The sequence below is a fragment of the Trichosurus vulpecula genome, chromosome 3 (genome assembly GCF_011100635.1).
Source record: "Trichosurus vulpecula isolate mTriVul1 chromosome 3, mTriVul1.pri, whole genome shotgun sequence".
Taxonomy (NCBI): Eukaryota; Metazoa; Chordata; class Mammalia; order Diprotodontia; family Phalangeridae; genus Trichosurus; species Trichosurus vulpecula.
Window position 1 is genome coordinate 58,970,654 of NC_050575.1, and position 26,037 is coordinate 58,996,690.

General features: G+C 45.9%; 1 protein-coding gene across 1 annotated transcript; it reads left to right on the forward strand.

The window, feature by feature from the left end:
• The first annotated feature begins 2,440 nt into the window (after positions 1-2,440).
• Positions 2,441-14,636, forward strand: CDX1 (caudal type homeobox 1). Its single transcript, XM_036748587.1, has 4 exons — positions 2,441-2,882; positions 4,949-4,954; positions 13,040-13,185; positions 14,385-14,636. The coding sequence occupies exons 1-4, from the start codon at positions 2,441-2,443 to the stop codon at positions 14,634-14,636; spliced, it is 846 nt and encodes a 281-aa protein (XP_036604482.1).
• Positions 14,637-26,037: the final 11,401 nt, after the last annotated feature.

A 26,037-nucleotide genomic window follows, 5' to 3' on the forward strand; every position in this document is an offset into this window, starting at 1 on the left:
TATTTGTTACAAGGATCTTTCTTTTTCTTTTTTTTTTTATTGAGGGTAGTGGAGCTGGAAGAGAGAAAAGGACTAAGGGTAGGGTTCCCCCAGAATGAGAAGAGAACAGAAGAAAAACCAAAAGGAACCACTGACAAGCAGGGTAGCTTTAAAAGTTACATGTTGAATTTGTTATATACTTTTAAAGAAAAACAAACTACATAATAAAAGCTCATAATTTCAAGTACAATCTTCTTGTTCTGTAGCATACATTAAAATGTTCATTTATTTGGTGTTTATTAAGTTCAGAATTTTTTTTAATTCAGGAAAAGAACATAATCTTGAAAAATTTATTTCACCTTTTGGGGACTACAGTGTCCTCCCTTATAATGGGTGGGAAGAGAAGGAAGAATGGAAGTTAGCCTTCAGGATCTCTAAGATATTTTCCAGTTAAGGCACTGTATTTGAAAACATACTTGTGGGGATCATGTCTAACTCTGACACTCTAAGGTCCCTTCCATCTCTGACTCCATAAGAGACAATGATCCTAAAAACCCTGGGTCTGTACCTATAGGATGGATATTTAGAACTGGAAGGTATCTTACAGATCGAGCTAAGGAGTCTAAAACTAGGAGAGGCCAAGTGATTTGCCCAGGTCACAACAGCTACTAAGCATCTGAGGCAAGATTTGAACTTGGGTCTTCCTGACTTTAAGCCCAGAGCTCTATCCATAAGAATGTGCTTAGATTTATAGGGAGGCCCCGCTGAGTGTTAGAGGTGTCAAGTGCCAGAAAGGGAGGGCTTTATCCAACACGATTTCCCTTTGAAGTATTATATAAATTGAGTGATTAATCCCAACGTACATAGTATGCCAAAATGAAAGTTGCACCATGCTTTCTTCTTCTTCTGTGTGTGTGTGTGTGTGTGTGTGTGTGTGTGTGTGTGTGTGTGTGTGGTGAGTGGGAAGGGGAAGAAAAGGGAAAAGGAAGGGGCCGGGGAGAGAAAATCAAAGGAGAGAATAAAAAAGAAACAGTGGGGAAAAGGGAGGAACAGGGAATAAAGAAACACAGAGGTGATTGCTGGTGAAGTGGGGGGCGGGGGAAGGTTGGGGAGATAGCTGGTGTGCTTGGTGTTTTCATTCCTGTGTGTTTATATCTCTGGGAAGAAAATGACTTCTAGAAATTCACTGCACTGGTTCGTCTTATAGCAGGAATTGATAAAAAGGGGGAGGGAAGGAAATGTGGTCAAGGACCTCCACCACTATAGATAGGCCTAAGCACTTCTCCTGGCCCCAGGGTTGGCTCCTGGAGATATCGTGTGCTGCTAAAATAAGCCACAATACCGCTCCATACTACAATTCCATTGATTAAAGTGCTCCCCAACCTCTTCCTCCTTCTACTCCTCCCCCGCCCCATCTCAAAGAGCAACTGATTTGGGATCCAAGTACCTGGATTCCAATTCTGTCGTTCACTTCTCCTTAACTGGGGCTTAGTTTCCTCAGCTAAAAACTAAAGGGGCTGGCCTAGGTGGTCTCTAAAGTCCCTCCCAGCTCTAAGTCTCATGCTCCTCAAGATCCTCACACCCAAGATATCTCCAAATCTGCTTTAGCCCTTCCCCTCCTCAGAGTCCAGGGGAACCCAGGCTCATGGGTGGCTTCAAAGCAAACCAGGCTCCCCATTGTCAGTTCAAATCCTTGCCTTGCCCTAGCCCCTTCTTAGCATCTCAATATCATCAACTTAAGCAGCACCCCTCTTCCTCTACCATCACCTCTAAGGAAGGGGTGAATCAAGCTAGTATGGGGAGCCCAAGGGGATCAGGATGGGGGGCAGGCATGCCTAAGGGAACTCCTATTAGACCTGAAATCATTGGGGTGGAAGCTGGGGAGCAAAAGGTCTTAGACCTCAGGGGTGGAAGGATTGGGATAATCTAATTCAGTCCTATATTTTACAGATAAGGAAACTGAGGTTCAGAGACCTGAGGAAATTTGTCTAAGGTCACAAATTCCCTTCCTAGCTAAAATTTCTGATCCCCCTGGCCAAGGGCCCTCTCCCCTACTTCCCCCCCACCCCCCACGACCCCAGCCAGAGTGTTTCCCCCTTCTTCTCAACCACAGGCCCCGCCAGGCTGACCACTCTTCAGATGCCCCCTAGGCCAGAGCAATTTGTCTCCCTTTGAACCCTGCCCCCTCCCGGGTCTTCCCCCCTTTGATTCCGGGACTCTGAGCTTTCCTCAGCTTTGAAATGCAAACCCGCCTTTCCAAGCAAAGGGCCCAGGAGGCCAGGCCCTATAAAAGGTCGGGGTGGTGCCTCACCGGCTGGGGGCGAGTAAGTTCAGGTGAACAGTTAATCCGGGAAAGAGCTGGGGCCAGGTCAGAGGCTGGGACTGGGGCCGGGGCCAGAGCCAAGGAAGAATTGGAAGGTGGCAGCAGTGCCCAGCATGCGCCGGGGGCTCCCTACCAAAGATGTACGTGGGTTATCTGCTCGAGAAGGATGCCAACATGTACCCCAACCCCGTCCGGCACCCGGGGCTCAACCTCAGCCCCCAGAGCTTTGTGCCTTCTGCGCCTCCAACTCAGTATTCAGACTTTTCCGGCTACCAACATGTCCAGGGGATTAACAGCGACCCTCCCCATGGGCTGGCTGGGGCAGCCTGGTCTTCACCCTACCCCCCGCCCAAGGATGACTGGACTGCCTACGGGCCAGGCCCCGCAGCTCCTACTGCCAGCCCGGCCCAGATCAGCTACAGCCCTGCGGACTTTGGTGCTGTCCAGGCTCCCCCAGGCTCTGGCCTGGGCCTCCTGCCACCCTCCTTGAGCACCCCAGGGGCGCCACTTTCGCCCAGCACGCAGAGGCGCACACCCTACGAGTGGATGCGGCGCAGTGGGTCAGCGGGCCACAGCAGCGGTAAGATGGCCCCGATGGGCCCGGTGCCCGCACCCCTTCCCACCTTCCTTGGGGCTGGGTGACACCCAGAACTGACTAGAGCCAAGAGGTAGTAATGGGTCAGACTCTGGAGGTCCAAAGTGAGACTGGTGGGCTAGGGTGGCCAGGATTGCTATTCCCCATTTTACAGATGAGGAAATTGAGGCACTGAGAGGTTAAGTGTCTTAACCAAGGTCATTTACATAGTAAATAAGTGATGGAACCAGGATTAGAATCCATTTCTAATAGTTTTATATCCAGCCTTTTCCCCTTTCTACCAGGGTGCCTCTTCTAAAAGATTACCACCAGGCACACCCTGTTCGTTTACCTACCTTCTTTGCCTTCAGACCTTAGGCTAAGAAAGCTCCTTGTGGGTCCCCCTCCAGTGGTACAGCTCGAATAAACTCTTGGTTCTGATCCCCCACCCCCACCTCCACTCCTTAGCACCTGAACTTGGCAGTACCCAACCCAGAAACAGGTGCTTTGTAGGAACTGGACCAGCAGTCACAAAAGAGCCCCAGGATTCTCCTTTTAGCTGGTTCTGGCCACCATCATCTCTTAGGGAGTTCAGTTCGTCTCATGTCTGTCTGTCAGGGATTGCAGCTTTCTGAGCCAACTAGCCCTAGACCCCTGCAAAATGTTAGGAGGAAGGGAGACCAAGTTGGCTTACAATCCCCCAACCCTCAATTATTTTACAGACCTCTCATTTAGCACCCCCACCCGCCACAAACATACATCTTATTTTCACCCACCCTCTTGGAGGCTTTGGGCTGTATCTCGATCCTTTGATTCAGCCTCATAAAAGGAGAATTTGAAGGCAGTCCTCAATTATTTATCTTTATATCTCCCTCAGTTGTTAAGTCAGGCTAGAAGTGGACCTTGGATAAATGTTTGTTTGAAATTTATTTGAATTTTATTTGAATCCAGTTCAATCCCCTCTTTCTACTACATTTTGTCTCCCACCTTATTTGTGTACTTCTTTCCTTCCTGGAAAGCTCGTGGCTGGAGGATCCAAGGGCCTGGGCCAGAAAGCCATTTTCCAGTTGGGGAGGTGAGGGCCTGAGAGTTCATCCATGGGCCTTGGCACAAGATGGCACTTTCTAGTCTTCCCCCTAAACCCTCTCTTCCTCAGTGCCAGGGTGGGGTTCTGACCATTGTCTGAACTCTTGACCTCCCCTAGGGGAGGGAAAGCTGGTGGGAAAGTGGAAACCCAAGTGAAGCTGGTGGGCATCTCTCCTCTCCTCTCCTCCCCTAGGACTGCCTCTGATCCCCTTTCTTCAAAGGCCCAGGGATTGAAGAAGACAAAGACCAAAACTTTAATGAGGGAAAGGCAAGTGCCTTTCTAAGGATTACTTTTTGTCATGTAAACAGGGCACGCCTGGCCCACGGGGGGACTCCTGTTTGCAGGAAGGTGAGGGGGGCATCCCATTGTCCAGGCCTTGTCCCTGACAAAAGCTGCCTGGATTTGGGGGCGGGGGAACATGGCGTGCCTGGGAGGCTTTGATGTAGCCCGCTACCTCAGGCTGCTGCCAAAGCAGTGGCAGCAGATTCTCCTCCACTTCCCTTTCCTCCCACCCAGGCCTTAGGGCAGGTGCTAGGTAGCAGCAGGGTGGGGGAAATTCCTTGGTGACTTTGGAGTCATGAAGGTCCCTGCCTCTAAGCCCTACTCCTACTCTGGGACTCCTTGGACAAGCTCCCCAAGCTTCTTTTGCCTGTTCCTTCCACACCTAATACCCAGGCCTCTGTGAATGAATAGGGTCCCTCCCTTCCCTCACCCTTCCCTCCTCATTCAAGGTCCTGAGGCACAAAAACAGTCCAATTTCTTGAGGGAAGAGGGTCCTGTGTGCAGGCTGTCTCTCTGTCTCTGTGTCTCTCTCTCTGTCCCTCTCTCTCTCTCCCCCCTCTCCCTGGTCCCAATTTGGCTCTGCCAGAGCCCTCTGCAGGGGATTTCAGTCACTCCATCTCTTTGAGTGAATGTTAACTGGACCACCCTTACTCATTAGAATTTCTAAGAGACAACTGGGGTAGAAGGAAGGCTGGGTTTTGAGGGACCGGTGGACCTGCTACCTACTGTCTGAGTGATGTTGGGCGAAACGTTCAAACTTTCAGAAAGTAAAGAGGTTAGACTAGATTTCCAAAGTCCTTTCTAGCTCTAGGTCCTATGACTCAGCTACCCAAGACCTGCCTTCAGCTTTCTTCCCAAGAGCACTAGAATAGGAAGGGAATCAGACTGGGAATCAGGAGGGTAGACTCCTCACCTAATTCTATCATTGACTTACTAACCTCTGCTTCAGTTTCCTCAACTGGAAAATAGAGATCATAGCACCTACCTCTCAGGGCTGCTGTGGGGATCAAACGAGATAACATTTGCAAAGCACAGTGTCTGGGGTACATAGTAGATGCTACATAAATGCTAGCCACCATCCTCCTCCTCCTCCTCCTCATTATTTATGTGACTTTGGGTCATTTCTCTTCTTTTGGCCATCTCTAACATGAAACTGTTGTGCTAGGTAATCTCTAGTTGGGGAAGGTTTCTGAAATGTGGGATTTTAGTGAGAGAAGAGATATTAAATGTGGTCTCTTTCATTTTGTCCCCAGAAGGAGAAACTGAGGCACAAAGGAGGGAGGCTTGGAATAAAGCAGGTGTGTCTGGTCCCTTCCAACTGTTTTGGATCCCTCTACTAAAGCTGAGGAAGTTGCCTATGAGATAGTAAACTTCAAAGAAAATCCTTGCTCAGGTTATCAAAGAGGCTGCTTTCTCTGCTGTCTCTAAGCATGGGGGATGGGCTGGGGAGGGACTCGAAGGTCAGAGGGCACACAGGCAGATTATCTGGATAGTGCCATCTCCATGCCTTACTTTTCCATCTGTAAAGTGGGAAGAGGCAACATCATGTAGTATATGCAGCATCTTGGATTCAGAAAGATTTGGGTTCAAACGCAGCCCTTGGCACAAACCAGTGACATTTCTCAAACCTTCAATACTTACTTCTTAATGTTGAAGGCTAAGCTCTGAAACTATAAACTACAGCAGAAGTTCCTATCTGCATTGGTGGAGAGAATTTCCATACATGGAATTCCCTATGCCAGTGAAACTACCAGCCTGAACCAGAAGAAAAAATAAAAGTAGGGAGAATTGTTCTCAGCTCCCAAGTACATTAGAAGAGGGAAAAGGAGATAGAGACATTTGGGTAATAATGATTGGCATTTATATAGCAGCTTTAAGGCTGTTATATAAGATAGATAGATAAATAGATATACACACACACACATGTGTGTGTATATATAATTTCATCCTCAAGACATAGCTATGGGGTAAGCACTATTATTATCCCCATATTTCAGATAAGGAAACTGAGGCCCAGAACAACTAAGTGACTGCCTAAGATCATATAGATGGTAAGAAACAGAGCTGAGCTTTGAAACCAGGTCCTCTGACCCTTCCACTACACTAGGCTTTCCCTGAGTCTCAGCTCCTTCACCTGTAACATAGAAATAATAATGCTTGCAAACCTATTTCATAGGGCCCTTCCCAGAGAAAAAGTCTTGTGAACTTTAGAGCTCTGTAGCTGGAGTACATGTATTTTAAAAAATATTTGGGTAACTATTTCAGTATAATTGATTTCCTTCATAATCCTATGTATTTTTGGCATTTAAAAACATTATTCTGAGAAGGAATCCATAGGTTTTACCAGACTGCCGAAAGGTTCTATAACACAAGAAAAGTGTAATAGAAATGTGAATAGTTACTGTTATTATGATTATTACTGAATGTGACACTTTGGGAGATGAGGAAAGGGGAGGGTGGAAATATCTTGGGGACAAGGATCCTTTGCCCAGGTTCCCCTTTGCCCAAAGAGACAACCTGCTGCCTGATCTGCCTAGTGAGGGTTCAGTTCTTGGATGGAAGCTTTTAATGAACTCCTGGGGCTTGAGTTTGGGGAATTTTCTTTGTCCAGGAGATTGAGGGCTGAAGGCCCAGCAGCCTCAATTTCCCCATGCTGACATACCTGAACACTTTTGCATCCTTCCTGTGTCCAGACCATCCACCAGTTACACAGACCCCTGTGGAAACTGGGTGGGAGACTCTATAGAAGTCAAGAGTCATGGCCCATATTAAGGGCACACAGCTGACCAGCTCAAACCAGGGAGACAGCCTAGTGTTCATGGAAGGAGCTCTGGATGTGCAGTGAGAGGACCTGCCTGGATCAGGAAAGGAAGGCCCCTGCTACTTTCTACCTCTATGATCAAGTCAGTCCCTCTTCTTCCTCATCTGGAAAATGAGGAACTTGGATCATGAGATGGCCTTTAAGGTCCCTTCCAGCTCACAATGGCTGAAGTGAGAATTTCATGACTTTGTCCCACCTCCACACCTTTTCTAGACTCCTGATTAGACATACCTAACTTCCCCATGGAGCGTAATACTACCAAGCTTGAGGAACTTTAAAAACACCGTCTTTAGTAGGAAGAAGATGGTGGCAGAAGTAAGAAGCCAGCATAAATCAATTCATACAGGGACAGCTGAGTGGTGCAGTGGGTAGAGCATCGAGTCAGGCAAACCTGACTTCAAATTCAGCCTGTGTGACACTGGGCAAGTTATTTAACCCCAATTGCCTCCCCCACCCCCCAAAAATCCATGTGTACAGCATTAATCAGCTTGGTGTGATTCGTCAACTCATTTAACCAAAGCACTCAAAAATGTCATTCTCAGAGGTCACGAAGATCTGAGTTCAGGTCCTTCTGACATATATACCTGTTGCAAGACCCTGAACAAGGCATTAACCTAGTAGTGCCCCAAGCTGGTCTCTTAGACCAATGATGTCCAACTCAAAGAGAAATGGATACCTGCAGGCCCATATTGACTTAGAAAACCACAAATTAACATGATCTATGTTGTATTGCTTTCCTATTAATTTTGTTAAAAAATTTTCCAATAACATTTCAATCTGATTCTGGCCTTTCTCAGGCATTGATTTTGATATTTCTGTCTTAGACCATAAGTGACAGACAAGTTGCAAATCTACAGCTGTAAGCTTAGTTTCCATACTAGGAGTTCCCTCCACAGTAAAAGAATAGGTCTACTCTATTCCCCACTCCCACACCTTGATACTGGATAGAGCGCTGAGCCTGCAGTCAGCTCTTCTTCAGACAGCAGAAGGCTCATCTTCCTGAGTTCAAATCTGGCCTCAGACACTTACTAGCTACGTGTTCCTGGGCAAGTCACTTAACTCAGTTTGCCTCAGTTTCCTCATCTGTAAAATGAGCTGAAGAAGGAAATGGCAAGCTTCTCCAGTAATCTTTGCCAAGAAAACCCCAAGTGGGATAACAGAGAGTCAGACACAACTGAAACAACTCAACAATACAAATACATTGTGTGGAAAGCACCATGCTTGGAAAATATTTACTGAATGGGCTCAGGGCAAGATAAAATCTCTAGACTCCAATACATGTCTCTAAACTGTGGATTTTTTTTTTTAAATGAGAGGGTTAGGCTAGGTGATCTCTAAGGTTTTTGCAGCTCTAAATCCTATGACCTGCCTACTTCTGAAGTGTGAGAACCAAGTGTGATAATTGATGAAAATCACTTTAAGAAGTTAAAAAGAAAATGCACCTTTGACTGCATTAATAGAACAGTCTAATCTCCAGCTCACAGAAGGTCCTACTGCCTTCCTCTAATCAAACAGCATCTAAAGTATTTTTTCCTCTTTCTAGATGCCCCCATTTTAAGAGGGACATTGACAAGCTGGAATGAGTCCAGATGAAGATTATTCACCAGTGTGGTGAAGCAACTGGAAAGCTTTGTGTCATCTAAGGAACAGGCAGAGGAATTGACCATGTCTTCATGTCACAATCACTAAGCATTTATTAAGCACCTACTATGTGCTAGACATCAAACTAGGATCATAGATCTAGAGCTAGAAGGGACCCCAGACACCATTTAGCCCAATCCCCCAATTTTACTGAGCCAACTGAGACCCAGGGAGGTTAAATGAAATATCCAAGGTCACAGAGGTAGGATTAGAACACAGATCCTTTCATTCCATGGCCAGTGCTCTGAACCAGGCCCAAGTCTGCCTAGAATAAGCTGAGATGTAGAATTGGTCTGGGGAGATTGGTTTTCCTCTTAAGAATCTGATATGATCAACATTCTCTGAGGGGTTGGTCCTGCCCCTCCACTCCTTTCATGTCTCTCTTGGGCATCTGGTGCCTTCTGGCTCCCATGGCGTAGGATCAGGACTGGAGGGGGCTAAGGGGAAGAGGCCATTTCCAAAAGGAAGTATGGGTGACTAAAAATCTTCAAATGAGACTGAGGAGAGAGTTGGGAGACACCTAGGGCAGTTTAGTTCATGACAACCCTGACATGAGTCTCTATAGAGACACATTGTAGGTATTGGTAGGCCCTCAGAGGCACATTCACTGCTGTGTTTGCTGGTGAGTACCCACCTTGGATGGATAGGATTACAGAACTGGAGAACCAAAACTCAAAGGAAGCTTAAAGGTCATCGGATCCAACCCCCTCATTTTATAGGTGAAGGGAAATGAAGTTACGTGTCTTGGGCACATACCTAGAAAGTGTCTGAGGTAGGATTTGAACTCAGATCTTACTGACTCCAAGTTCAGTGCTCTATTCACTTCACCCTGGTTCTTGTCTGTGCTGCTGATGGGGTGCTTGAGGTTCCTGGACTTCATCTCTCCAACCCTCAACACTGCTAACTGCCACAGCTATATTGACTGAGTGCTGGCCCCAGTAATACCTCCAAAAGGTGGAGAAGAATCAGCCCATCTTAAGTTGGTCCAAAATAACTGACTCTCAAAGGTCAAAGGGACCTCAGAGGTCATTTAGTTCAACCTACTTACTGTCCAGTGCAGGAAATCCCTCAAGGCATCCCTGACAGCATCTATTTAGAACCATAGGAACTTGGTACTGGAAGGGGCTTCAGGAACCATGTAGTCCAGCCCATAACTGAGCAGAGACTGATCCCCTCTAGAACATTTCCAGGTGAGTGGATTGGAAGACCCCCATACAGATACGGGATTGACCACTTCCTAAGACTGGCCATTTCCACATTCAGACAGCTTAAGCTGTTAGAACCGGTCAAGTTGAAATCTGACTCTTTGTACCTTCTCCTCACTATCCCTGCTTCTGCCCTCTGAGGTCTAACAGAATAAGCTTCTTCCTCTTCCTTCAGACATCCTTTTAGATATTTGTCCACCATCCTCTTCCCCCACCCCTTTCCCCAGCCAAATCTTTTTTCCAAATCTCATAAAGATTTGACCAATCCTTACATATGGAGTTAAGTCTCCTCACCCTACTGGTTGTCTTCCACTGAACATGCTTTAACTTGTCAACATCCTTCCTAAACTGTCACCTCCCAAACTGAATACAGTACTGCAGATGTAATCTGACCAGGCCTGCCAATAACTGGTCTTTCTCTGCACCCCAGACTTTCACTAATTCAGCTAACATAGCATTAGCTTCCTTGGCTGCCATGTCTCACTCTTGACTCATATCATGCTAATAACTCCAGCAATGGGGAAATTGCTGTTTCACAAAAGAATACCATCTACTGTTGGATAGCTTTGATTGTTAGAAAGTTCTTTATTATATTCAGCAGAAATCTTTCCTAGGGCCAAACAGAGCAAATCTAATACTGCATAGGCTGCTCATTGGAGTCCAGTGGATAGGGTGTACTTGGAGTTAAGAGGACTCGAGCTTGCAGCCTGCCTCAGACACTGGGCAAGTCACTTCATCTCCCTCAGCTTCAATTTCTTCTGTTAAGTGGAGATAAAAATAGCAACTACCTAGTGTTGTGAGGGTCAAACAAGATAAAGTGTAGAAAGTGCTTTGTAAACCTGAAAACACTATATAAATGCTAACTTTTTTCTTTTTCATTACCATCATCTTTTTCTTCTTTCTTCTCTTCCTCCTCCTTCTCCTCCTCTTTCTTCTTCTTCTTCTTCTTCTTCTTCTTCTTCTTCTTCCTCCTCCTCCTCCTCCTCCTCCTCCTCCTCTTCCTCCTCCTCCTCCTTCTTATTTATGGCCCTCCTAAATCTTCTCCAGCTACATGGCACAGGGGATAAAGTGCTGGGCCTGAAGTCAGGATAACTCATCTTCCTGAGTTCTAAACCAGACTCAGACAGCTGTGTGACCCTGGGCAAGTCACTTACCCCTTTTTGCCTCAGTTTCCTCATCTGTAAAATGAGCTGGAGAAGGACATGGCAAACCGCTCTGGTATCTTTGCCAAGAAAACCCCAAATGGGGTCATGAAGAGTCATATACAACTGAACAACAAACCTTTTCTCCAGTCTAATGTGGGACTCTCCCCATTCCCAGGAATCCATATATCCTTTTCCTTTGCATTTCTTATCTTCTTTCACCAACTCCTCTGTCCCACAGAAGCCTGGAGGGCAGATGTCCGAGAGAGAGTAGCAGAGAGGGACATGAGGGCAGAGGAGAGGAGGAACTACTACCTGGGGAGATTTTTGCTAATTCCTTCTTAGAAAAACCATACCACTCCCCAGGGGCTTCAGTCCTGTGTTTCCCCTGGTCAAGTCTTAAGTCAACCGTATTCCCTGGATTGGTTAATTAGTATAGTCCTAGCTTTTCTAGGACTGTGTGACCTTGGCCAAGTCTCAAGTGCTTTTCCTTTCTGAATCTCGGCTTCCTTATTTGTACAATGAGAAAATTGAATTAAATGATCTCTAAGGTCCTTTTCACTTCTGCATTCCGTGCTCTCAAATGCCCTCAAGATAAAAGCTAGGGTGTTCTTATGCTAGGTCATAGCCCAGTTGTCCACAAGGCCCGAGTAGTTAACTCTTGCAAAAGGCCAGCAGTCTAGTGAGATTCCTGATCTCGTGGAAGCCTGAATCATGCACTGAGTCCCAGCCTCCACATTTGTCTTCAGGTCTCATCTCTCCCAATTCAATCCATCCTCCTCATAGCTGCTAACCTTGAGGCCCTTCCCAGCCTGGCCCTCCCCTATCTTTCCAGCCTAATTACACATCCTTTCCCTTCATGCATTCTGGGGTCTCCTTTACCTGGCCTGGCCTACCTACTGTTCCTCATTTGCAGCATCACGTTTCCCATCTCACTGTCTTTGCACTGACTGTCCCTCATGCCTAAAATGCATTTCCTCCTCCCCTCTGCCTCTGAGATTCCCTGGTTTCCTTCCAAACTCCTCGCAAGAGCCACTCTCTAAATGAAGCCTTTCCCAATCCTCTCAACCTCCCTGCTAAATTAGCATGCATCAATTTTGTATGTTTATATATGTATATAGCATCTTCCCCGATAGAATGTAAGTTCCATGAGGGCTGGAATGGCTTCACTTTCATTTTTGTATCCTTAGTGATTAGTATACTATCTGGCACACAGTGGGGTGTTTAATCAGTATTTGTTGATTGATTGATTTGAGATTCTAAGCTGGTGTTACCTTTTAGTGCTAAGCCTTCAGTATCTTCATTAGGAATGGGGTGAGGGGAGGGGTTGGGGAATGGGGAGAGCAGACAAACAGAAAAGTATCTACAATTCTTTTCCATAAAGACTGCATTTTGCATTGTGCCTCCTGCAGTGGAGATAGACTGTTCTGAGTCATCCGTACTCCTTCACCTTGTGACAATATATTCAACACATTTTTTTAGAAGGTTGGCCAGGTTAAAGTGTATGGAGGAATGGTCTCAGTCTAGTTAGGGTTAGATCTTCTTAATCTGTGGCATGAGCTAGAGTTTGAACCTGTGGCTGGGGACTCGAGCTTGGCTGTGGCCAGGTCGTGGGCTCAAGCTAAAGTCGAGGTTAGGTCTCAGTTTGTGACTCAGTAGCCAGTGACGGTGGCCAGTGATTAGGGCTCAGTTTGAAACAAGGGCACAATCTGTGGCCAAACTTAGATCTCTGTATATAGCCAACATTAGGGGTTCTCTCTGGCCAGGTTTAGGGACTCAGTCTTCATAATAGGATTAGGTCAGGATTAGGGTGTTCTCTACTCTGTTTCACTGGGGCTGGGCAGAATGCTCTTCCATGAGATGTTGGGGAAGGTGTTCCTGCACAAATGTGAGGGTTTTGTCCCCTCCCTAATTGTGATTGTGGCAGATTCCAGCCTGGATGTCCCCCTGCTCACTTTTTTCCCCTTGCCTCTCTGCCTCCCTAGGTAAGACTAGAACAAAGGACAAGTACCGGGTAGTATACACGGACCACCAGCGCCTGGAGCTGGAAAAGGAATTCCACTACAGCCGATACATCACCATCCGGAGGAAAGCTGAACTTGCTGTCAGCCTGGGGCTCACAGAGAGGCAGGTTTGTTCCCCACAGGACACCACAGATGCCATAGAGTTTGTCCAGAAGAGAGGAAGGTGCTCAACTCCCTACACAGGTAGTATGAGGTCTCTGAAAGAGGACTAGATTTGGAGCCAGAGAGTAGATGACTTTGAGCAAATGGTTTCATCTCTCTAGCCCTCAGTTTCCTCATCTGTAAAATGAGGGGAGGAGAAGGGGTGAAGAGCTAGAACAGATCTAAGGTTGATTCCAGCTCTAAATCCTTTGATCTTATGAAAGAGCCTGATCAGGGTAGGACTGTAGGGGGAGGAGACCAGAGAGGATGGCCACTTGGCCACGGTCACATGGCACCTCAGGAGCAGAGAGAGATGCTACTCTGCTGCCCACTCCCCCAGACAGATGCCTCTGCTTGCCTTCCCTCCTCCATCCCTTTGAACTCTTTTCCTCCTCCTCCTCTTCCTCTTCTCCTCCTCCTTCTCCTCCCCTTCCTCTCTTCCTCCTCCTTTCATCCTTCTCCTCCTCTTCTTCTTCTTGTTCCTTTTTTCTCTCTCTTATCTTCTGTTATCTTCTAACAGACATCTTTAGAACGGTGGTCAAAACCTGGTAAAGGGCAAAAGAAGGAGGAGAAATTTCCACCATCAAAGCATACTTGAGATGCCAGGGAGAGACTCCACTAGACTTGTAGGCAGACCTGAGTTTATGCTCAAGGAACTTTAGTTATGTGACCATGAGCAAGTTACTTTACCTGTTCTGAGTCCCAGTTTCTGTATCTGTAAAATGGGAATAGTCATATACAAGGTTGTGTGAGGAAAGCAATTGTATATCATGGGGTGCTATAGAAATAGATCACAAACTTAGAGCCGGACCCAGTCCACCTTCCTCTTTTTATAGATGAGGAAATGAAGGCCCAGAAAGGTAGTGACTTGAGAAAGGACACAGGCTCAGATGGAAGAGCTCGGCTCTAACCCAGGTCTCTTTTGGTGCAAAATCCCAGACCCTCTCCACTCCCTGTGCTGCCTCCCAGTGTGAGTTCTCTGACCTCTGACCCTTTCCCTGCTCTCTGTAAGGTCAGCCTCACCTAAATTCATTTGCTCTTGCCATGTGTTTCTCACTTCTCTCTCCCTGTCTCTGTTTCTCCTTCTCTTTCTCCCTCCCCCGCTGCCTCCCACCCCTCCTCCCCCATCCATTGCTTCCCTCATCCATCTGTCCCTCCCTGGCAGGTGAAGATTTGGTTCCAGAACCGTCGGGCAAAGGAACGGAAGGCCAACAAGAAAAAAATGCAGCAGCAGCAGCAGCAGCAACAGCAGCAGCAGCAGCAGCAGCAGAGTCAGCCGAGCAGCACCACAGCCACCACGCCAACTCCAGGCTTGGGCCCCCTGCCTCCCAACACTCCCATGGGAAGTTTGTGCACCAGCACCACAGGCCTGTTGGCCTCCTCACCACTGACCATCAAAGAGGAATACCTGCCCTAGGACTCACCCCTGGGCCCAAGCCCTACACGCCTGGGAGAGACAGGCAGCCGAGACAGACCAGGCCAGGCCACAACGGCAATGTGGGGCACAGTGTGGGAGTTAGGGCTCCTGGGACAACTGGATGAAAGGGGGAAGAGGGCTGGCTTTCTGTATCGCCTGTGAAGTGGAATGAATGCTTCCCTAGGAACCAAGAGGGTCTGGGATCTAGTCCTAGTGTTGAGCTGACCTCCTGAGGGACCTTAGGCAAGTCATTTGCCCCTCTTTGTGGGACTTGGTTTTCTTTCTGTAAAATGGGGAGAAGGATTGGATTAGGTGGTCTCTGAAATCCCTTCCACTCCTTAACATTTTATAATTCTGTAGAATCTGAAAAGGGTAATGGGAAAAGAGATGCTCCTTCCATTGACCCAGGGCATGCTCTTGCCTTCTGGTACTCAGAGGGCAAAGGGACCCATTCAGTTGGACATCAGCTGGGGAATTCCGGGTCCTAGAAGCCCCAGGGAGGGCTCAAGTGGAAAATTGAAAAGGATCAAGAGGAGCTTCAGGGGGCAAGTCAGAGGCTAGTAAAGGGGGAAAGGTCAGGGAAGACCAGTTCATATCAGCCAAGGCTCACTGAGCCACCAATAGCTTTAGCCACTGCGGCATCTCCTCTAGAAGAGACTCAGAACCTTAGACACTTAGAGTTATATAGAGAACCAGAGGCAGGAAGAAGGAGGAAATGGCCTCTTGGGGTTCCGTCCAGTTGGAGGTACCACATCAGTCCAAATAGACTATATTCTACCTTTCTCCAGAAACTTCCCCCTTATTCCTTGGGCCTTCTTCAAACCTTTGCCCGGAAGGGAGTCCTGCAGTCTGGAGAAAACACTGGTGTCATCCTCTAGCACTGCCCAGCCCTCAGATTTCCCTAAGCTGCTCCTTTTTCTCTCTCCATTCCTGGACCTGCCCCAGGCTGCCTGTTCAGGACAGATATATATATATATAGATAGATAGATAGATAGATATAAAACATGTATATTCATATCTGTGCAAGGGAGGGAGAGGAAGAGTGGGCCTCCCAGTCCCTCTCATTGTTCCCAGGCCTCAGTGTCCCTGGATGATAAAAAAAATCTTGCTTTGCCCTAGGGGGGAGTTGGAAAAGAACTCTCTTTATTGCTCCAAACCTCTGGTCTCAACCCTCAGAAAGAACAATCAACGCTTCTTCACCCCTTCAGGGGCTGGAAGAAGTAAAGAAGGTGCAACAAATACACCAAGGCCCACTCTATCCAGAAACACTGTCCAGGTGAAGCAGGGCTTCCTCCCAAAGTTGGGTGGGGTTGGGAGCCAAGATGTCTAGGAGTTCTGGACCTGTCAGGAGCTGGGATGGACTGCCAGGCGTGTCTTGTATATAAAGATGCAGTTTGAATGCTAAATGTTTTTTAAACCCACAAGAGAAGTATGAGCCTTTCCACTCCTTCTAAAGGAGGAGCTTTGGTGCAGGTACCTGGGCAGAGCTAAAGAGAGATGTCTCCTGGGACCCTGAGGCAATTTTCTCACCATGGTTTTCTGGAGCCTTGAGAAGTGGGGATGATCTTTCCCATTTTGCAGATAGTGCAATCTGAGACTCAGGGAGGTTGAGTCACTTACTCAAGATCACAGCACAAATGTTTATAAATATTAAACTGAGACAGCTACATTCACTCATTTCCAAAGTTACCCTTTCTTTCACTCTATTCATTCCTTCATTTTCATTAGTCTCTCCCTCCTGTGCTCCAGAACCAGAAGGATTTGAGCAGAGGATGGATGTCACAGGCAGGTAGGGTGCTGTAGAGGGGATCCTTCTGCCAGCAAGATTTTTCCTGTAGAGGGGGTTTAGAGGAAAGATTCCCTGCCCTGCAGCCAAGAGAGAGACATCCCAGTTCCATTTCTACACTTGTTGTGTGGCTGTAGAAGGGGCAAAAGGTCATAACTTGAGAAATGGAAAGGATCTCAGGGATCATCTAATCCAATCTTCTCATTTTACACTTGAGGAAGCACAGACTAAGAGTTATGAAGTGACTAGCCCAGGGTCACACATCAGCTAATCTCTGAGAGCCTCGGTTTCCTCAACTGTAAGATGGGAAGGAAAATACCTGTAGTACTTGACCTCACAGGGTTTTGTGAGGACCTAGTGAAATAATATGTGTAAAATGCTTTGCAAACCTCAGAATGCTATATAAATGTCAGCTATAATCAGGCAGGGAGTTAGATGAGAAGGCCTCGGAGGTCCCTTCTAGCCACCAGTGTCAGTGATTCTATGTCCTTATACTCTCCCCTCCCAGCTGGCTTACATGGGAGATGAGAACAGGATCTTCATTCAGAGACATTCCTGGAGGGTCTAATCATATTTGTTGGCCTGAATTTGCATTGAAGATGATGTCTTGTGTACTTCTGTGTAGGCCTGCCTCCTTCATTCCATGAATTAATACTCAAAGACTAGAAGACTCGGTTACAAGGAGGTGACTAAAAGCAAAACCCGTAGGTACAAAAATGTTCATAGTAGCATCGTTTGTGATAATAAAAGGCTGGAAACAAAATATCTGCCCAACAATTGGGAAACAAGGTATGCTACATGGAAATAATAAATTATATTAGTGCACTTCAAAGCATGACGTGGAGAATTGAGGGAAAGCGTGGAAAGATTCATATGAGGTGATGCAGAGCAAGGAAAGCTAATCCAGAAAGAATACTATATACAATGTCTATGGGATACAGTAGAAAGAACACTGAATTTTGAACTCAGAGGACCTGGATTCAAATTCTGACTCTACCCCTTCCCTGTGTGATCTTGGGGAAGTCATAACCTCTCTGGACTATAACATGAAGAGGTTGGCATATAGATGAGCTCTCAGGTCCCTTCCAGCTCTAAATCGATGATTTTCACTAAAATATAGAGCACTGAAGGAAATCTCTGAAATGATACTATAATAATACCTCACTTACCCAAGGTTACTTACAATAAGGCAATTTTCCCCCTCGCCACAATCTGAAATGCAGCAGAGAACCAGATAGTAGACTCAAGATAGGCCTTGGAGTCGTGATAATCCATTGAAGGAGGAAACAGAAAAGGTAGAGCTCATTAGGGACTATTGATTATAGGAGCAGAAAGCCCTATAGATCCCAAGAGTACCTGAAAGTATCACTCCAGCATAGTACCCCAACTCCAAACAACTCATATACCTGAATGAATTGTCTTTCTGCTGGAACTCCCTTTCTTTTAAAACTTTTTGGAATTAGCTTTCAATTAACCAGAATTTCAGCAGAGAGGGAATTGAAATATCCTCTCTTTATTGGAAAAAATAAACCAACCTCATAAAAAATATGCAGTCAAGCAAAACAAATTTCCACATTAGTCATATCCAAAAATGTATGTCTCATTTATTGTTGCTCAGTCATATCCAACTCTTTCTGTGACCACATTAGATATTAGAGTGGTTTGACATTTCCTTCTCCAGCTCATTTTATAGATGAAGAAACAAGGCAGACGGTGTTAAGTGACAGGCCCAGGGTCACACAGCTGACAAGTGCCTGAGGCTGGGTTTGACCCAGGGTCTTCCTGACTCCAGGCCCAGTGCTCTATCCACTGTGCCACCTAGCTACCCCATGCCTCATTCTGCATTTCAAGTCCATTGTCTCTCTGTCAGAAGGTGGGTAGCCTTCCTCATCATCAGTCCTTTGTGGAATCTTTCCATTTAGTTGCTGCAGATCCACTGGCCCCAAGAGCCTAAGAAACTGCTGTTCCTCGAAGCCTATCCTCACTTTTACCCTCAGCCCCCACCACCAGAGACCCTCCCCTTCCTTAACCAGCACCAGGGGCCTTGACTAATGAACTACCCCCTTGTGTGGGGGTAGGAGTGCAGTGGTTGGGCCTGGGGAAAGGAGGACATGCTCCTAGGCTGGATGGGGGATGAAGTGATTCTGGGTGTCATCCTCTGGAAATCAAATGTTCTCCCATAGAAGTTCAAAGATTTTTATTAAGCACCTACTATGTTTAAAGCACTGGGCTAGCTATTGGGGGTATCAAGGTTAAATAAAAAGACACAGTCTCCCCTGAAGGAGTTTCTATTCTAACAATATCATGTGATGACTTTTCACTGGCTGTTGCCCAGGCCTGGAATGCCCTCCCTCCTTGTCTCCACTTGGCTTCTCTGGTTTCTTCAAGTCCCATCTGAAGTCCCACCCTCTGCAAGAAGTCTTTTTCAGTCCTCTTCAATCTTAACCCTTTCCCTCTGAGACTCTCCCCAGTTTATTCTGTGTGTGGATATACATATATATATCCTGTTTGTACATGGTTGTTTGCATGTTGTCTCCCCGCTCCCCAACCAGGAGACCCAAAACTCTTTGAGAGCAGGTACCCTGTTTTTGCCTTTCTTTGTATCCCAGTGCTCAGCACAGTACTTGGCACATAGTAGACACTTATTAGCTGCTAGTTAACTGACTGACTAAAAAATGCTCTTAGGTTCTATAGTACAGGTGCCAGATAGATAAATAGATATGTATCCATTTCTGTTTTTATCTATACATATATACATATACACACATATAAATGTATATATGTGTGTCTGTGTGTGGCAGGGGGGAGAGAGAGGGAGAAAGTATTAGCTAGGTGGGTAGTGGATACAGTGCCAAGCCTGGAGTCAGGAAGACTCCTCTTCTTACTAGCTGTGTGACCCTGAGCAAGTCACTTAACCTTTTCTGCCTCAGTTTTCTCATCTATAAAATGAGCTGGGAAAGGAGATGACAAACCACTCCAGTATCTTTGCTAAGAAAATCCTAAATGGGGTCACAAATAGTGGGACACAACCGAATAACAATGATGACTAAAGATCCTTGACTTCAATAGTGCTCACACATGCCCTTCCCCCATACAGTTTGTTGGTTCTTCCTTGCTGGGTAGATGATCTTCTGATATGGCTTCCATTACAGAAACATTGTCTGGTGTTCAGCGTCCTGGTAATGTATGCTAGACACACCTTCTGCCCCTAGGCTAGTGCTCCAGGTTGAGTCAGACCTGCCAGAACCTGCCCTTAACTGGAGTGGCTCCCTAGAATTCAGGGTGGCCACCTTAAGAAGAAGCTTCAGGGGAAAGTGATATACCTCATCATATCTATGTAGTTCCTCTATATTCACAGTTACCTACATGGGCTTTTGTGGGCTAGCACGAAAACTCAACCACTCTCTCTAATGTTGTTTCTATGGAGAAATGTGACCCAAATTTCAATTTTGGAACAAAGCTGGTTTATAAAATGGGGGGACAGTCTGTGCTCAATTGAAGGAAACAGGGAAGTATGTGATCCATTTCAGAATTTTTATTCGTGATGCAAAAATTACTAGCTGTATGGCCTTGGGGAAGTTATTTAATTTCTCTGTGCCTCGGTTCCCTCACCTGTTAAAATGAGAGGGTTTGGACTTGATGACCTCTAAGGTCCCTTCCAGCTCCTAACTGTGATCCTATTTTAACTCAGTTTGATTCAATTATTATGAATAAACTTATCTAGAGATCCCTGATTCCCTCTACCCCCTCCCCATACTTCTACTTCTTTGACCTGAAACCTGAGGGCACCACATCCCATGACTCCCTTCACCTGATCCCCACCACCACTCCCCACTCCCACAGGGCCAAGAAGAAGAGTTCTCAACATAATCTTTGCTCCTCTCCTTCTCTAGACCCTTGCTCTGTCACTATCAACAATTCTGACAAGTCCATACCATTTAATTATACTCACCCTTTCTATCCTCTCTGCTGTCATCCACAACCTCTGGGATACTCCTCTACCTTCTTTAGTGACGTTAGCATAGTCACGAAGTCCTGTTGACAATGGCTTCTTAGGTCTCCCCCCAGCTCCTACTGCCATCACCTTAATTCAAGTCCTCATTCCCTCTTGCCTGAGCAATCACAGTAGCCTCCTGACCAGCCTCCCTGCCTCCACTCTCTTCCCTCTGCACTCTGTCTTGCAAACTCTTCCAGATTAATTTTCTTGATGCACAGCTCTGAACATTGCTTTAAAAAAAACCCTTCAGTGGTTTCTATCCTGACCCCCACTGCTTACAAGATAAAATCCAAACTGCTCGTGCTGGCGTTTGAGACCCCTATCATCCATCTAGCTGTAGTCTTGGGGGTCATCTCTAGTCATCCTGATCTATATCTGGCCATGAACCCAGATGGCTCTTGAGGAGAGAGTGAAGCTGGTGACTTTGCAGAGCCCTGCCTCACTTAAATCCAATCCACTTGCATGTCATGGCATCACTTTCCTGATGTCGTGGTCCTCTTTGAAAACAAAGGATAAAACAACAGCCGTAGTCTTATCTCTTGCCCTTCACATATCCCATATTCCAGCCAAACTGAACGACTCAGAGGTGACCCCTCACCTGCGTCTCTGCCTTTGCCCCTGCTCTCTCAGATGTCTAAGCTGCTTTTCTTCCCCATTTCCTTATGTTAACACCCTTTTCATCTCTCAGGATCCAGCTCAGGTGCCCCTGCTCCCTGGAGCCTCAGGCCTAGAAGTGCTCTTTCAATCACCCAATCTCATAGCGTTTTGTTTCCAGCTTTTCTTCTCCTTTGCATTATAGTTATTTGTGTAAATATCTTTGCTATTAAATGATAAGCTCTCTAAGAGGGCAGGAATTCATCCTTATTTGATTTTGTATCCTTTAGAAAATTTAATATCTGATGGCCAATATAATTTGGTCATAGATCTACAGCTAGAAGGGGGTTCATATGCTATCTAGTTCAACAGCATCACTTTCTAGGTGAGGAAACTGAGGCCCACAGAACTTCAGGGACTTGTCCCCATTGTACACACTACCTCTGCTTAGAAGGGGACAGTTTCCATTATTTGGACTCTCACATGAGGCAGCTAGGTGGTACAGTGGTTAGAGCACTGGGCCTGGAGTCAGGAAGACCTGAGTCCAAATCTGGCCTCAGAGAGACCAGTTAGGAGGTTGTTGTAATAATCTAAGGGAGAGGCAGTGCATTGGATATAGTGCCAGACCTGGAGTCAAGAAAACTCCTCTTCCTGTGTTCAAATCCAGCCTCAGACACTTGACTAGCTATGTGACCCTGGGCAAGTCACTTAAGCCTGTTTGCCTCAGTTTCCTCATCTGTAAAATGACCCGGAGAAAGGTGTGACCCTGAGTAAGTCACTTAACCCTGTTTGCCTCAGTTTCCTCATCTGTAAAATGACCTGGAGAAGGAAATGGCAAACCACTCTAGTATCTCTGCCAAGAAAACCCCAATGGAGTCACAAAGAGTTGGACAGGGCTGAAGTGTCTGAGTAACAACAACAAAATGGGGACAATCATATCACCTACCTCCCAGGATTATTGTGAGGGCCGAATGAGATAACATTCATAAAGTGTTTAGCACAGTAGCTGACATAGTAAGCTTTTAATACACGCTTGTTTCCTTCCTTCCTTCTCTCATGCTTGGGGGATGTTCTATAGTAATTCTAATATACTTTACACTCAGTTTGACCCTCTTGGTAAGTGAGGGGGCCAGGTACTGAAAGCACTGTTGTCTCCATATTTTAGATATGAAGACAGGGACTTTAACTTACCCAGGACCACTGAACTAACCAGTGACCAAGCAGGATTCAAACCCATGTCTCTCCTGACTCCTACTCTAAGACTCTTTCTACTTACAGCACATAGGTCATGTATAGTTGTCGGATTAAATATTTACATTATATATCCTTCTAGGATAATATACATGGGAGGAGATGTAGAGGTTTCAGGGTTGGGACAGCTGCAGCTATCACATGCCCAAACAGATTCATGTCCTGGTAGGAGGCACCCATCTCCCCTCTGTTCAGTGTCTGGAGGCTTCAATAGAAGAGGAAGACAGATTTTAAATGCTGTGTGAATCATCCAATCAGAATGTCAGTCATAATGGCAGGAGAGCTGCTTAGGGGCTGGTGGGGCGCAGCTGTGCTGTGGGCACATAGTACAGATTTTTGAGATAGATCGGAGGTAGAGGCAAAGGAGACTCCTCTGGCTACTCATTATCCATGGACAAGGTTTGGGTGAATGAGCTATGACCAAAAAGAGAAGGAGCCGGGCAGCTGCCCTATCTTATTACTGAAAGCACCCAACCTCTTGACTCAGAATGTGCTCATTTGAATGGGTTTTGCATATTTTCCAGGCTCTCATTTCACTCTCAGATCTGCTCAGTGACTTCCATCAGCCCCTTATTAGCACCCACTTATTAGGGCTGGCTAACTAAGGTTGAGAAAATGCCCAATTAATCTGGGCTAAGGTACTCCTGCGCAGGGAGGGAAGGAGAATGGTTAGAGAAGAAGAAAGAGGCAGTCGGTGGAAAGGGGTGGGGCAAAGAGATAGATACATCCTGACCCTTCTAACATTCTATAGCCCATACTCTATCTGCCCAGTGTTTGCACAGTGCAGGGCAAAGTCCTCTGTGCAGAGCTCTGGGCCCTGGGTGCCCCAACAGAGATGGGCCCCTCACAACTGGCGCCTGAGTGCACAGAGTAGCAGGTGCTGCCCAGAAGAGGCCATAAAGATGCTTGAGGTCCTTCCCCTGCCCAGCCTTGCCTTGATTATGCAAGGCATATGTACCTGTGGCCTCTGGTCCGTCCTCTCCTCTCCCCTGCCCTCCCAAATGAATTCCCTGCCCCTCCCCCTTCCTTCAATTCAATTAAAAAACAGACGAACACATATTTAGCACCAGCTATGCAGAAGGTAGGATAGTTAAGTGGTACAATGGATAGAGTGCCAGGCTTGGAGTCAGGAAGACTCATCTCCCTGAGTTCAAATCTTACCTCAGAAACTTACTAGCTGTGTGACCTTGGGTAAGTCATTTATCCCTGTTTGCCTCAGTTTCCTCATTTTTAAAATGAGCTGGAGAAGGAAATGATAAACTACTCCAGTATCTTTGCCAAGAAAATCCCAAATGGGGTCACAAAGAGTCAGACATGATTGAACAACAATGAATACAGAAGGTATAGTACTAGGCATTGTATTGTCATCCACATAGACTCTTTCCTCAAGTAGATTATTATCTAAAGGAGGAGCAGATAAAAATGTAAACAAATAACCGTGGTACCGGCAGGAGTGTGTCAGACATAAGGGAGAGATCCATACAAAGAATTATGGGAAATTTGAAGAGAGAAAGATCACATACTTGTGTGTATGAAAGCCCTCACCAAACTGGCCCTTCCTATCTTTCCCATCCTTTCTGAGTACTCTGCAATGCAGCCACACTGACCTCTTAGGCATTCCTCAAATACAACGCTCCATCTTCTAACTTCTTGCCTTTTCAGTGCCTATAATGCCCTCCCTTTTCATCTCCACCTGCTGACTTCCCTAAAGACTCAGGTCAAATCCTACCTACCTTCTGTGAGAGGGCTTCTTGCACCCTCTACTCCCACTGTGAACTAATTCCCTCTCACATTACCTCCAATTTGAAATGCACGTGACTTGTAATTGTTTACATGTTATTTCACTCTTTAGAATGTGAGCTCCCTGAGGCCAGGGACTGTTTTTGCTTCTCTCTCTGTCTCTGTATGTGTGTGTGTATCTGTGTCTCTTTCTGTCTCTGTCTCTCTGTCTCTCTCTGTCTCTCCCTCTGTCTCCCCCTTTGCCTCTCTTCCCTCTCCCTCCCTCTCTCTCTCTCTCTCTCTCTCTCTCTCTCTCTCTCTCTCTCTCTCTTTCACACACACACACACACACACACACACACACACACACACACACCCCCCTCCAGGGCTTAGCACAGTGCTCAGCATCTAGGAGGTGCTTGCTTAACAAATGTTTCTTGACTAGTCTGACTAGTCGGAAAGCTTCCTGGAGGTAGCCAGCTGAGCTGGGTCTTAAGGGAGGGAAGAATTTCAATTTAGGGAAGAAGAGGCATGGGGGTGATGTCAGCAGAAGGCATAGAGAGTAGACTAACCAGGAGGAAAATGTTCACTGGTGAATAGTATAATTTGGCTGGAACATAAAGTATATCCATGGAAGGGGGTAAGAGGAGATAAGGCTGAAAGGGGAGGTTGGAACCAAATTATAGAGGACCTTGAATGCTTACATTTTTTAAAAAATGTATTAATATCTTTTCTTTTTAACGTCATCTTCATTTCTAAATATATCTCTGCTTATCCCTCACCTAGGCAATAATTCCTTGTTACAAAGAATAAAAAAGAGAAAAAAAAAGCATTCCAGCAAAACTACCCAATACAGCCACTGAATGTGACAGTATAAGCAGTGTTCCAGATCTATAGAGCCCCTCCTTGGCACCAAAGGGAGGGAAATACACTTTCTCATTTCTTGGGTCAAGATTAGGCATTATGATTATACATTTAGTTCAGAAGGTTTTGCTCTCTCCATTTACATTACTGAAGCTATTTTATTTTCCAAGTTCTATTTACTTCATTCTGCATCAGTTCATATACATCTTCTCATACTTCTCTCAATTCTTCACATTCATAGTTTCTTATGGTACAATAATATTCCGTTATATTAAGGTGCCACAATTTATTTAGCCATACCCCAATCGGTGGGCATTTACTCTGTTTCCAATTCATGATACCATAAAAGAATTCTTCTATGAATATTTTGGTATACATGGGACCTTTCCTTCTGTCTTTAACCTTCTTACGGAGGGCTGTCCAAAATGTGGCCTGCGGGCAGCATGTGGACAGCAGTGTGATTTATGTGGCCCGCCTACAAGCATAGAAATTTACATAAATGCTTTAGTAAACAAAGCCAAACTACTGCAGAGCTCTCACTAAAATGGCAAATCAAAATACATTGTCTATTGTTTCCATAAAAACCTGAGGTTGGACAGCCCTCTTCTTATGTATATGCCTAGCAGTAAGATCTCTAGATCTAAAGGAATGGAGTCAGTTAGTCAGTCAACAAGCATTTTTTAAAGGTGCTATTTTCTTCACTATTTTGGGGGTCTTCTTTAGCAAGCTGTTGACTTGTTTCTCATGATTTTCTTGCATCACTCTCATTTCTCTTCCCAATTTTTCCTCTACTTCTTTTACTTGATTTTCAAAATCCTTTTTGAGCTCTTCCATGGCCTGCAACCAATTCATATTTTTCTTGGAGGCTTTGGATGTAGGAGCTTTAACTTTGTTGTCTTCTTCTGGTTGTATGTTTTGATCTTCTTTGTCACCAAAGTAAGATTCTATAGTTTGATTTTTTCCACTGTTTGTTCATTTTCCCAGCCAATTACTTGACCTTTTAGCTCCTTGTTAAAGTAAGTCTCTGCTTCCACTGTGGAGGGTGTACTGTCCCAAGCTTCAGGTGTTTTGTGCAGCTGTTTTCCGAGATATTTCTAGGGACCTGTAAATTTTCAGTTCTTCCAAGGGGGTATGATCTAAGGAGAGGTATTTACTCTTCTTCAGGCCTATGCTCTGGTGTATGAGTGACC